The sequence below is a fragment of the Manis pentadactyla genome, chromosome 11, assembly GCF_030020395.1.
Source record: "Manis pentadactyla isolate mManPen7 chromosome 11, mManPen7.hap1, whole genome shotgun sequence".
Classification (NCBI taxonomy): Eukaryota; Metazoa; Chordata; class Mammalia; order Pholidota; family Manidae; genus Manis; species Manis pentadactyla.
Window position 1 is genome coordinate 42,028,720 of NC_080029.1, and position 13,599 is coordinate 42,042,318.

General features: G+C 44.6%; 1 protein-coding gene across 2 annotated transcripts; it reads right to left on the bottom strand.

Annotated features, from left to right (window-relative positions):
- Positions 1-1,911: 1,911 nt before the first annotated feature.
- DACT1 (dishevelled binding antagonist of beta catenin 1) lies at positions 1,912-11,298 on the bottom strand. 2 transcript variants are annotated; one of them, XR_005031506.2, is made up of 5 exons: positions 10,756-11,298; positions 8,471-8,603; positions 7,601-7,756; positions 2,938-4,821; positions 1,912-2,319 (listed from the first exon to the last, which is right to left on the bottom strand). XR_005031506.2 is itself a non-coding variant. In XM_036919093.2 (4 exons), the coding sequence occupies exons 1-4, from the start codon at positions 11,098-11,100 to the stop codon at positions 3,038-3,040; spliced, it is 2,418 nt and encodes an 805-aa protein (XP_036774988.2). In that variant the 5' UTR covers positions 11,101-11,298; the 3' UTR covers positions 1,912-3,037. The 2 variants fall into 2 exon arrangements, 1 of the variants encoding a protein (XP_036774988.2); XM_036919093.2 differs by having other exon boundaries at positions 1,912-4,821.
- Positions 11,299-13,599: the final 2,301 nt, after the last annotated feature.

Sequence of the window (13,599 nt, forward strand, 5' to 3'; positions counted from 1 at the left end):
TCTGACTGCAGGTCACAGTTGCCTTGCACAATGAACTTTATACCCTGCCCCCAAGAGATCGGATCACAGCATCAGAAAAGATGGTGAGATCATACCCTCACTTGCACTGGCTTAAGTTTAATCAGGTAATCAAAGAAATTCTAGTTAAAGCAGAATAACTGGTTGCACCTAAAAACATATAAATACTAAATACTAATACTACTTATATAAACACTAAAAAGTCTACCAACTCTACATTTTGAAGAATTGAGTTGTCTGAGATGTCTTGTTGAAAAAACATCTTACCTTTGTAAACCATGGAGAAATAGTTTGCTATGTACCAAAGTTAAAAGTCTTAGAGGTGAGGGGTATATAAAGTATAGGAAAAGAGGAAATTCCCAAGATGATCAACAAATGTATAGAGTTTTGCATTGAAATTTAGCATTTGAAAAATTCATTTTAGTTGAGTACATTTCATAATAAATATATAAATTAAGAGACTGAGCTGATTTTATAGTTTCCTTTGTACAAAATGAATCCCCCTACCAACCAAATTTGGGATGTGTTGAACATCAAAAAGAATAACTGATTTTAAGACATCAAATGAATAAAAATTCATGAGTCCATGGTGATATTCAAAAGAAAGGGAAAAAACATAAGGAAACATTTTTTAATAGAATGTCAGCTAATAAAAGTAGAAAGAAGGATATCTAGAAAACTACCATTTTGAATCCCCAAGGCAATAAATGATTTAGGTAAAGATCAGCATGTAAGCTAAAGCCATTAATTACAGGTTGTGAAGAATAGGATATCCACCCAGTACCAAAGAATCACTCACAAATACTAACCATTTGCAAAAAGGAGGCAAAAACATCTTTATGGAGAAATCTCTGCTCACCAACTTAACCAAGGTTAAATTCAGTAATATAGGGCACCTGATACTGTTTCTTGATGTGAAGCAATAAAAGTACACAAGTCACTAGTAAAATCTTCTCGCCAACAATGTCTAATCCAAATCCAATCTTTATGCAGTTTACATGAAATAGGACTAACTGCTAAAAGATAACAAGAAAACACTGAAATCCAGAACGTGGGCACCTCTGTAAGACAACTGTTCTGACTTTAAAAACTGAATGTCATTTTTTAAAAATGTGGCTGGATTATTCTAGACTAAAAAGACTGGACATATACAACTAAATACAATGCATAACATCGATTGAATTCCAGTTTATGGGGATGGGGGAAGCTGATGTTAGAAAATTCTTGAAGCAAATTGGAAAATTTAAAGAGATTAAATATTTGGTAATATTAAGAATTATTGTGTTTTCTTTAGGTGAGATCATGATATTGTGCTCCTATGGCAGAATTCCTTATTCTTAGGAAATACATGCTTAGGTTTTTAGAGATGAAGTATCATGATTTCTGAAATTCACTTTAAAATAGTATATAGCAGTACGGAGAGGGGTGGGGGACATAGCTAGTTATCTGTCCTTAACCTGTAAAACCAGCAACATGGTTTAACTTAATATATACATAAAGAGAGTTTAAGCAAGCATGACAAAAGTTTAGTAATTATTGACTCTAGGTGGTGGCTAAATGTGTTTATTGTGCTATCCTCTCAAGTTTTCCACCTTGGAAATTTTTTTATACTGGAGAGTTGGAAGTGGGTGAATTCTCAGAAATATTTTCCTTAGAAGACAGCTATTAAATTTACCTTAAATTTTAAAGCATTACCTTAACTATTCTAAATAAGTGGTTTGCTTTTCTTTATTTGCTTACTCCCCATCCATCCAAAGAATTCTCCTAAAACCTGCCTTTATTATTGTAAATAATACTCTAATGCTGGAATAGGCTAGTGTGTTTACCATCATCAGCACAAGATTTATAGGTGTGCACATCTGTTTTTATATCCAAATAACAAACTTACCAGCAGTAAAACAAACCATTTATTATAGTATATAATGTTATATTAAATTTACACAATGATATATAAAAACACATACTGTTTACATCATACAGTAATTTAACATCAACAGGAATATCAAAACAAATACTCATGCACAAAACATGCATATATTGGTATAAAAAAAGCAATTTTACACAATACTGTTTACCAAAAAAAATTTCCTTTTAAAAGCCCTTCCATACAGGGTCAGTGGTCCAATCTGGACTGGATTGCACTAATACGTTTGGGCCAATGCTTAGGTGGCACAGTGCTCAGTGAGCCAACTCTGGGTTTAGAGTTATTATATCCAAGGGTTATTTCTTCAGGAGAGAATTTCTCTGTATCCAAGGATGAAAATTTATCTCAAAGGGAAGTCCTAGGAATGACTCCATCTGCTGCAAATCAGGGAGAAGAAAGGCATCAAAATGTAAATAAACAGCACTAGAAGAGGTTACTGTAACTAGGGCATAGGCACCAAGGGTGGCAGAAGTTTTACTGAATCCTTTTAAATTGTTACCAGCCTCCCTATCCAGGTCACCAGCTCTCTGGATTCAGGGTCTGGTCTTCAAGTTTTGAGTCCAGTGAACCAAACAGTTCTGACAAGAAAATAGAATAAGGATACATCTGAGAAATGTAGACCATATAAAAAATTACAGAAAACTATGTCCCTCGTACCTATGTCACACAGTAGTACATGATGCCACTCAGAGGAAAATCCTCTTGGGAAATACGGTCCTAAAGAACCAGAAGCAAATGCGTGTCCTAAAATTCCATCCACCTGACCTTCAGATCAAAAGGTCTCATTCCTATAAGACTTGACCATCAAAACATGTGCCTTTACAGATGTTCATAAAATTTAAAATAAAAATCACCTGATACCACAAAATTCATCACTAACACCACCATTTAAAAACTCAGTATCACTTCTAACCTGCAAAACATTCTTCACCTTCCATGAAAGGCACTAGTGTCCCTACGTGATAAGGATGAGACATAATTTACCCCGGTTTTACCTTAACAAAGGAAAGCATTCCATGAAACCACCACACAAAAACTAATCCACGACGTTGTCTCCTTTAGAGAAAAACCACTTTCTACACCAGATGGTGTTACTCAAACGGTCGTCATCAGTTTCAAAGAGCCAGACCGAAAGCGCAGAATTTTCTTCTTGAGGTTGTGTGAAGCCTTAATCTTGACGAAGGTTTTGGTGGGCTTGTGACGGTCTGAGGCCGTGACCGTCTGTATAGGGAGAGTCTGGACAAACTGGGACCAGATCAGGCCCCCGCTTTCCTCGGAGTCGCTGGAGCTCGTGCTCTCCCCCACGAACTCGCCGTCGCTCACGCTGGACTCGCTGTCCCCAAAGCAGTTGGTGGTGTAGTTGCTCCGCTCGTCCTCGCTGGTGTCCACCACCGTGGAGTGGAAGAGAGACTCACACTCGGCTGAGTACTCGGAGTCGCTGGCCACGAAGGCGTAGGGGCTGGCATAGGGCGGCGGGACGGCGGCCGGGTACAGGCGCGCGCTCTCCCGGCGACCCCTCCGGGATCTCCGCAGAGCTTCTTCGTAGGAAATCTCGGCGGCCGACCGCCACCGCCGGGAGTCTGTTCGCTTGTGCCTGGGCTTGGCCACCACCACCTCCCGGCCGTGGCCGTGCACCCTGTTCCCGGCCCTGTGGCCGGCACCCAGCGGCCTGCTGGCGAGCCCCGCCTCGGGCTGGCCACCCCCGCCCTTCCTGCCCTTGGCCGAGGCTTTCCTGAGCTTCTTATTTGTATCCATGTCGTCGGGGAAGCGGCACTTCTTGCTGGCCACCCGGGTTTTCTCCCTCACAGTGGGCAGTGCGCCCTCCGGCCCGTTGGGGGCCTGGGCCCGCTGCTTCAGGGTTGCGCTCCGCGGACCAGCGGTGGCCCGGGTGCCCCGGGGCGGCCTGGCGCCCGCCTGCTGCCCGGGGACGAACTGCGCCTTCACCAGAGGCCCTTCCTCGAGGCTCTGAGAAGAGCCCTCACTTCTGAAATCCAGGGCAGGCCGTTCTTCCACCGCGAAAGCTGAAGACAGCAGTGCAGGAGTCACGGGAGGGGGCGCCGCTGGAGGGACAGCCTGCAGGCTGTTTTTCTGTGTCATCTTTTTCAGTGGCTGGACAACTTTGTTCTCATGCAGCGGGGCGGGGACTCGTCCGGGGCTCTCTTTCGCAGAGGAAGCTGGGATCGGACTGCTTTCCTTAGGGGTCTCTGCTGCCAGAGTGGTGGGACACCGAGGATGTTCCTGAGAGGCTGGCTTGGCGTTTTTGGGTAGACGCTTACTCTGAAGTTCAGTGGCCACCATGCCTGGAGAGCAGCCCTCTGTCAGGGGCAACCTCTTGCTTTCCAGTTGTTCTGCCTTTGCTTCTTTTGACCACTGCTTCAGTGGGGACAGTGTCCCACTATCCAAAGAGGAGCTTCCACCAGAGGGCAAAGGCACCTGTTTAGGATTCTTAAGGTTCCCACCACTGCCCTGTGAGATGCCCCCAGTCACTCTGACACAAACACTCCCATTCCTCAGGAGCCCCTTTGTGGGGTCAGCATTCACACTGGTTCTTGGTTTGTTGGTCCTTACGGGGTGTGTTTTTTTCTGCACCAGGCTCAGAATGTAGCCATCCATCTTCTTAGCAGATGAAGGATGAGGAGCCGACCACAAACTGCTTGGGGATGGCAAGGAAGTGTCTGTCTTGATGGTGTCCAGATCAGATCCAACACAAATGTCATTGGCATGGTTACTAAGCCTCTCCTCTTCCCTCAAGGGATTGCCCGTCAGGCAAAGAAGAAACATTGGGCTCTGCACCGCCACGGCATGAAGTGGACTGGGGTAGCGATACACATCATTCCCGTTTTTAGACACCAGATCACACTGGTACTTGGGATGCACATCTGTAATGATACCAAGGGAATTAAATTGTGATGTGGAGGGGGAATAGCAAGTGGCCCCTGAGGCCTGGTCTTCATAGTGGCCTTTAAATTCCAGCCATCCTATGAGATCTGAAAAACATTTAAAGGTACACTCTGAAGAAATCAACTGGTCAGCACCAGCTAGACTGGCCAGTTTCTATGAAGACAGACTTATGGGTAGAGAGAGAATGCCAAACAATCAATAAATATTGCACAAGCTACTATTTACATACAGTTCATACCACTGGATGAGGGAAAAAAAATTGTAACAAAACATTTTTTAACAATGTATGATATTTATCTGAAGGAAAAAGAGCCATTAAAAATGCTTTTAAAACTATTGAATAATACAGGGAAACACCTTAATGCTAACAGCACCTCAGTGTAATGGAAAAGCAAGTGATATTTACTTTCCGATTTTCTATTTTCTAAATTTTCAATAAAAATAAACTTAATTTATGACTAGAAAAATAAATGTTTTTTGATTTAGGCTACTCTCCCCTCTGTGTTCTATTCCTTGTTCCCCTTTAAAATGCTTAAGATAAACTATACTTTCTGTAGGCTTGCTTTCTCTAGGCTACTCTCCCCTGTGTTCTATTCCTGGTTTCCCTTTAAAATGCTTAAAATAAACTATACTTTCTGTAGGCTTTCCCTCATTTTGTGGTTTTTTTAGACCTAATTCTCAATCATATATGTTCAAGTATAACTCTCAATTGAAAGGTCAGGGAAACTGACCAAATTTCAAAAAAGACTAATCAAATTTAAATAATAATCATATTATATTTTTAATAGTGACACTAAAAAATAAGAGTATGTTTCTTAAATAGGAAGGGATCTTGATAAGGTTTTAAAAGATCAAGTAGTAGTATTAATGAATAAATTTTCCACGTCTCCAAAATGTAGATACCAAAATACCATGAAATCAAGCTCTCTTGCTAATTAAATGATTTTGATCTCTTATCTTGGTGAATATTACAAATATCAAATCCCTTTAATGACTTCGAGCTAGAGAAAATCAAAATTTTTAATTACTAATTTGTCCTCTATTATACTTATTCACTCAAATATCGAAAACCTACTATGTGCCAAATTATTTTAATTGTTTAAGAGAAAGCTGCATGAACTTCAATGATAAGTAGCAGTCTAAACCCAGAAATGATACAATTCATTTGCAACAAAAAGATTATTATAAAAGTGTGTGTCCCCACCCCCCACCTGTTCCCAATAAATAGCACATTGTAAAAAGGGGAAACCTCTCTAGCTACTGTCTTGTCCATCCCTCCTCCTCTACTACCCTAAGGCCTATTTTTGCCCTTCTTAAAGCCACATTTACCTACACTTCACCATCTGTCCCTTTTCCCTACCTTGAGTTGAGGAACAAGACAGACATTCCAGCCCCCAAGGGCCAGTCCAACTGTCTGAATTATGTGAAGATGTGGCATTTGGGATAGCAGGGGTCTGTCTTTAAGGAAAACCTATACCAAAGTGCCTTTAATGAGCTTGAAAGTTTCCCTGTGAAGCCAGATCTGCAGAGTGAAGGGAGCAATAGTGAACCTGAGGTCCAGACACTCTAGATAAAATAGCTTCGTGCTTCCCCCAGTGACTGCTGCTGACAACACACACTGTACCAGTACAAAGACACCAGCCAGCTGGCAGCCTCAGTTGTTTGGTGTTGATGTTTGCATTGCCTGGATCTCAAAAATTCAGTCTTATTCCTAAGTGAACACAGACAAATCCAGGGTGCGGTGACTTGTGCCAGCACTTACAGCTCCTCTAATATTCGTATTTTCCCTACTTCTGAGGAATCACAATAAAGTAGGACTAAGGAGTTTCAGCAACAACTGCCACATAGCAAATGAAGAGTCTCTGAGAAATGGAGTATAAAACCAAATTCATCCTCTTTCTGATAAAAAGGTTGAACAAGACAATTTCTGAATTCTCTTGGTGCGATGGAAAAACATGGACCTGGAAGGTAGTCCTGAGCTTGAATCCTGCCTCTGCCACCTTATACAGCCTTAAACAACTTAACCTAATGTAACCTCACTAGGTGTAATTTCTCTGATATGTAAAATGCAGCTAACAATACCTGCACTCTGTGGACGGGTGGGAGAATTCTAAGGCAATGAATGTATGCAAAGTATCTAGTACAGTGTGTGATGCAGAGGAAATGCAGAAATTCTTCCAATATCAGCAACGACATGATTCTCTCTGGAGACCACTGCCAGGATGTCCCCAAATGGGGAAGAATGGCACATGGTCTAGGGGGATCTCAACCCACCCACTGCTAAGAGAAAAGCAAGCTGCCATCAAGCAAGGCATTTTGGAAAACACAGAGGGGCCACTGCTCTCTGAAGTGCCAAGCAGCTCTTGGCCAGGCTGACAGATATATTTAACTTACATAATATAAGCTTTAGCTTTAAATGATTAAAGATGAAAACAGATCCAAAGTGGTTTTCAAAAGAAAATGCAAACTTAAACAGCAAAGGCTCTAAAATGGAGCATGAGACCTCTAATATTGGGACAGGATTTCTAAAAATAAGCTGTCTTGCTACCATCAGAATATAAAGCCAAGTGGCACACAAAGAGAACTGGAATAGTTGTCATCTTGGTTCTAGATGCAACTGTGCAATTAAATGCATCAAATTGATGAAATTCTCTTAACCTTTGTTTTTCATCACTAGAAGGGGTTGAAGCTAGAAAACCTTTAACAGCCTTTGACCCCTTTCATTTAAAAATGTCTACCAACTCTAAAAAGTCTTACCTGCAGATTTGGGACAACCATCTGAGATAGTCAAGGTTGCCTCTAAGGGGCTGCAAAAGCAGGTGCTGGAATGACAACTGGATAAACACTCACTGAAGACCGAGTTAGAAGAATTGGAAAGGGATCCTGAAGCCCCATCACTCAGCTCATAAAACCCTATAAATAAAAACACCATTTGGAATTAAGATCATGTCAAGCAGTAATACACATTTGTGCTTAAAAGAAAAAGGGATACTAATCTAGGAAAGGTAGGAAAGGGAGACATTTGGGAGAGAGCGTAATTTTGATTCACAAATCTAGTACCCTAATTTATGGTTTTATTTCAAGTAATCCTTAAGATAAAGAGCCCATAACTATGGGTACATTTCAAAGTTACTTTACCCTCAAATGGACCTTCCTCCTTGATCCTACCTTTAAAGATGTGCAGGGAGACTTAGATCTGTCAAGGCCTCATCTTTACCATGAACACTTCAGAAAAAATAACTTGAAGGAAAAAAAAATCTATTTAAGGAGCCAAATGGTTTAAAAGGGAAAAAAAAAAAACTTTTGAAGTGGTCACAGGAAGTTGAAGTGTGACTAATTTTCTAGCCCAGTTCTGACTTTCTCAAGTTTCAAAGGAGGATTGTTCTTCCAGAAATTTGAATAGAAGCTTTTATGTTTAAACTCTGGGGACTCAGATCAATCTCATTATTAAAAATTTTGTTGTCTGGTTTTATTTCCTTCAGCAACCGAATGGCAGACTGCTTTTTTGTCATTCTCTCTGCTCTGGAAACAAGATCCATTGCCATTTGCAGGTCTTGGAATGTTAAGCACAGGGGCTGAGATGGACCTCATGAGAGCCCAACTCTGTGCCTGTGCTCACACACTCACCTGAGCTGGGCCGGCTGTCTGTCTCCAGGTGCTCTTCAGATGTCTTTTCTACATCCAGTCTCAGGTCACTTATCTGCTTGTCGAGTTCTTGCAACTGATTCAACAAACCAGCATCTCTTCTCCTCAAACAATTCTGAGTAAGAAGTAGAGGAAGGAAAAATGAACACATTTTGATGAGAAAGGACCAGAAAGTCTGCTGGAAATATTTATGTTACCATTTTAAAGAGTTCACTAAATCTTACAAAACCAAAACTTTACTGGATGACCAAAATGAAATCTTCAAGAATGGGTCCTGTGTTTAATGCCACTTCCTCACATTTTGCAATGATATAAATTTCTTTATAAAAACACTTGCTTTGAGTTTCAATATATACAAACTTACTTTTTATAGGTAAGGATAAGAAAACAAAACACACTGAGATCTTTAAAAATCCTCTGTGTACAGCCAGTTTTTTTTACAGAACAGTACTTCACAGTAGACTCTTTAATTTGAAGTCAGAGTGTAACTGATTTCCTACAATACACTATAATCTTAGGTGAGATTTTCTGGCCAGTGTCCTGCAGAGTTTTGTTTTCTATTAAGTTGCTTTGTAGGGCTTAATCAGTCTTAGGGCCTTTGAAAGTGAGAAACTAATACTAATAGCCAGTGCCAAGTATAATGTGAGCTGGCAGAATCCAAAACCCTCAAGGGAAGGTCCATCAAAATTTGAATTCAACTCGGGTTTCCAAAGGTGACAGATCTGCAGTGCTAACTCACACTGCCACCTAGTGCTTCCTAATGGCTTGGAAAGCAAAAGAACTCAAAGGCATCTGGTGCAAATCACCAATGCCAAGTCTACAAATGAAAATAGCACCACAAACACTGACTAGACTGGAATTCTCCGGACATGCTGCCTCCTCTCCTCCAGGGGACAATAGGAATGCCCCTCACAGTCTTGAGATCTATGAGGAAAAAGGTGCCATTGCTCAAAACAATGCATAAAATGTCGATGACCAGGCATAACCAGCAAGAATTGGCTCAAATCAGTTCTACATACAAATCTGGTCTGCTACCAAAGAAACACAGTAAAATGCCAACACCGAGGCATTGCACAAACTACCCTGACATACATCCTCATAAACAGATGTATATGCATATCTACTCCTGCGGCCTACCCTTTGACTTAAAAGCTTGGAGACATAAACCATATGCTTGTTCGCTAGAGTGCGTTTCTTCAAGAAAAATAAACCAAGCAAGTAAAAGCACTTTGATGCTCAAAGAAGAAAAATTATCCAAAAAGAGATAACAAGAAAACACTTGACAAATGACCACCCAGAGTCACTGTGTTCGTTCGTGTAGGGGGGACATTATCGAGCATGTGTCTGGTCAGGTGGTAGAACGTGGTCAGGTAAGGGTAATTCTTTTTTTCTGTTTCAACTACATTTTTCTTTTTTTCTGTTTCAAAACAAAGCTGTCGCCATTATTCTGAGGCGGGGTCAAAACCTGTTCATCTATACATTAAGTGCCAAAGTTCTTTTCCTTCCCCATTAAGAAAGACTGCGTAGAATGACTGAGAGGCTGACAGAAATCCAGGAAGATTAGCGCTCCCGGGGAGCGGGTTCTCTTTCCTCCCGCCTCCACCATCAGTCACTAGCTAGCAATACGTATAAAATAAGAGAGGAGGGAGCACTTTCTCCAGTCACATTTCTAGCCTTTCCATCTGCTTTAGCTGCCTTATACAAAGGGCTTCTATTTGAAATGAAGTAGCAGCCCAGGCGTGCGGGGAGAGCCCTGGGAGGGGCAGGGCTCCGGCGCGCGCCTCCCTGTTGACCGTAAAATTCAGCAGGGACAGTTAACACGCCACAAGCCCCTTCCCTGGCTTTTGTCCCCTCCCGTCGAGAGTCTAGAAGGCCTCCGAACGAAATGGCATTTTAAATGAGAATGCAAACCCCGGGGGAGAGGGCATGCTTTCGTCTAACTAGAGATTGAAGGTTACAACCAGGCCACTCCAAGGACCCCCAAGGCAGGGCGAGAGGGGCGAACGCCCCACCCCTCCCCGGCAATCCGTGCGGGGTCGCCAGCTCCTCACCTGACACAAAGCGGGCACACGCCAGAAACGCGTGGGCGTCGGCAGCCCACGCGCCGCCGGCACGCGCAGGAATGGGGGTCAGGGAGGCACGGGGCCGGGATCCCGGGAACAGCGAGAATTTCCCCAGCCACAGGCACCCTCGCGCCCGCCCTAGGCCCCTGCCGGACCGCGAGCCCCTCTGAGGCAGTCATGCCCCCATCTCGGGGCACGACCTACCAACTGCTTCCGCAGCAGCAAGATGTTCTCCTCCAAGAACTTCTCCTCCAGGCGGCTGCGCTGCGCCGCCTCCGCCGGTAGCTCCCCAGCGCGGGGCGCAGCCACCCCCGGGCCCCCGGCGCCGCGCAGGGCGCCGCGGACCAAAAGCTCCTGGCGCTGGCGCAGGTATTCCAGCTCCGCCAGCCCGGCCAGCGTGGCCTCCTGCCGCTCCCGGGTGCGCAGCCGCTCCGTGTCCGCCTCGCCCTTCTCCCTCCAGCGCCCCTCGGGCTCCGCCGCGCGCTGCTCGCCCCGGGCCGGCGCCTGCGGCTCCAGCTCCTTCGCCGGCGCGGCCGGACTCGGCTTCATGGCCCCCAACCCTGCCAGCAGCCAGCACCCGTCCCCGCAGCCTGGCTGCCCGGCGAAGAGCGGGCTCTAGGGCTGCGGCCGCCGGCTCATGCCGCCCCGCGGCGGGGTCGGCGGCCAGAAGCGCTCGGGACCCGCGCGCAGCCGCAGGCTGCCGCCGTCCGGGCCCTGGCGGCGCCGTCCGCTGTCGCCGCGCGTCCCTCGCCGCGGCCCCGCCGCTGATAACGCCCCGCCGGCGCTACGTCACGCGCGGCGGCCCGGCAAACCCCCTCCCGGCGCCCGCCTCCCCGCGCCGACCCTCCGCTGCGCGGCCCGCTCCACCGGCCGCCCCCTCTTCTGTCAGGGGCGCCTCTCGCGCTCAGCTCCGGCCTCCTCCGCGCTCGGCCCTCCCCACTCCTGCCTCTCTCCTCCCCCGCTCCGCCCGCGGCCTCCTCGCCCCCTTTTCGGGTTTGCTGCACCCAAGTTTTGCCTCGTTCCTTATTGGTTCTTTTCCCTCGCACAAAGCCGGCGGCGAGCGTCTGGAGCCCTAGCATCCTGTTACGACGCCGGCCTCTCTGGCAGCGTACGCGAAGGGGCGCAGCCCTTGGGCTCCCCAGAGAACTTCTGAAACTCGACTGAGTTGCAGCGCACACTCTTAACCCTTTCCCCACCCGTCCACCGTTGGGAGCCACTCAAACGGATTCCTTAGCGTCACTGAAGGAGGTTCCGCGAGTGCGTTCAATTTCTGTGGGTTTGGGTTTGTCGATTCCACTTTGTGAAGGCAAGCAGTACAAAGCACAGTGCAATGTTGTTCTAAAACTGTTTTTTAACTCTTAGTTTTGTTGCTGTCGTTTTAATTTTTTTACAGAAGGCATTTAAAATTAGGCAGGAGGATGCTGTATTTGGCGAGCGATTGCAGCAGTTCTTTCACAAGCTTCGGGTTTCAGGTGTGCGCGCGCGCCTGCGCGCTTTGGTTTTTGTCCGAGTTTTTTATTATTTGTTATCTTGGGCAAGCACAAGAGCTCCGACTCTGAAACCAGACTGCCTGAATCTGAATCCCCTTTCCGGCCAAGACTAGCCGTACAGGCAAGTTTCTTCACTTCTCTGTGCCTCCATTTCTTGAACGGTAAAATGGAGCTACTGACAGTACCTGCCTTTTGTAAGAATAATAATAATTTGCAATATATGCAATATAGGCAGGGATCGGGTTGCGTTTACAACATGGCAGGCACATAGATACTAAGGGTTATGTGAGTTGTGGCTTTTTTTTCCTCCAGAGGAACTTTTCCCCTGAAGTAGCAGTTGTGGCATGCTCCTCTCTCTCTCACAAACTGGAGTTCCCTTGCCACTCTCCGCTGACCTCCCCATTGCTATACCTCATAGATAAAAGGAACTGCAACTACAATCGTGATTCATAATTAACAAGATTGTACATTAGATCTAAAACTGGAATTACTGCCAGGTGTTCACCAGCATACAAAATCAGTTCTATTCAGGTCACCTGTTCTTTATGCCTTCTGTGTGCCACTGTGCTTGATACTACAGGAACCAATTTTCCTCCCTAATTTTAGTAAAACACTACAGAATAATGACAGATCTTGCATGCCAAATGCCACTCACCCATTCCCACTGTCATTGTGTCATCCTATTCATTTCTAGGCAAATTTCCTGCTTTCTAGCTCTGAATTAGATTCTTTCAGGCTGGGTGGAGTCTATTATTGTGGCCTGGGTTATATCACACATCAACAACTATATTTATGTAGTTGAGGAAAAAAAGCTGAAACATGTTTTCACACACTACCAATAAATCTTGTTAAAGCAGACAGACAAGTCGCTACTTCTCCAAACCTCCCCACCTTCCCTCCTGCCTCCCCACCAAATGCCACTCGTAGCTGGCTTATTAGTCAAAGCAAACCATTTGCTGTAACAGTTTGTACATCTCCATGAAAAAGTGTTCCTAGCAAGACTAAATACAAAAACTATTCAAAGGAATATTAAAACTTCGAATGGTTCTACCAATAAAAATGGGGGAAAAAATAAAATAGGAAGAAAGGTTATGCTCTCCAAAGTATCCATTACACATTAATAAATAATGTTGTTCATTCGGGTGCCAATTAAAACAAACTCAGGCTGTCAAATTCAAATGAAGTTAGAAGCAAGGAGCTCAATGCTGTCATTGTTTTTCCAGGAAAACTCCCAATGTCCTCAGATTAAGTGTGACTTACTGGGTTGCCCCTATTCTCTTCTCAACCCAAAAGCCCAGTCTTCTCCCCTCCAGTCTAGTCCTCTGGTTCTTCTTTCCTCTGTGATTCTCTATTTCTGTTGCAGGTATTTGGGAGACAGCTGAAAGGTAATCACCCACTGATGGTTCCTTCTGATGCCAGCAGGATCTCACTTTTCTTATTGTTTTGATTTTTCTTTGTCTTTTTAAAGTAGATACTGCTACTTCTTCCTCTACTAATGCTACTTTATCTCCTTTCTAATATTGTTGAGCTCTAGCTAGTTCTTTTGATTTCTAACCGG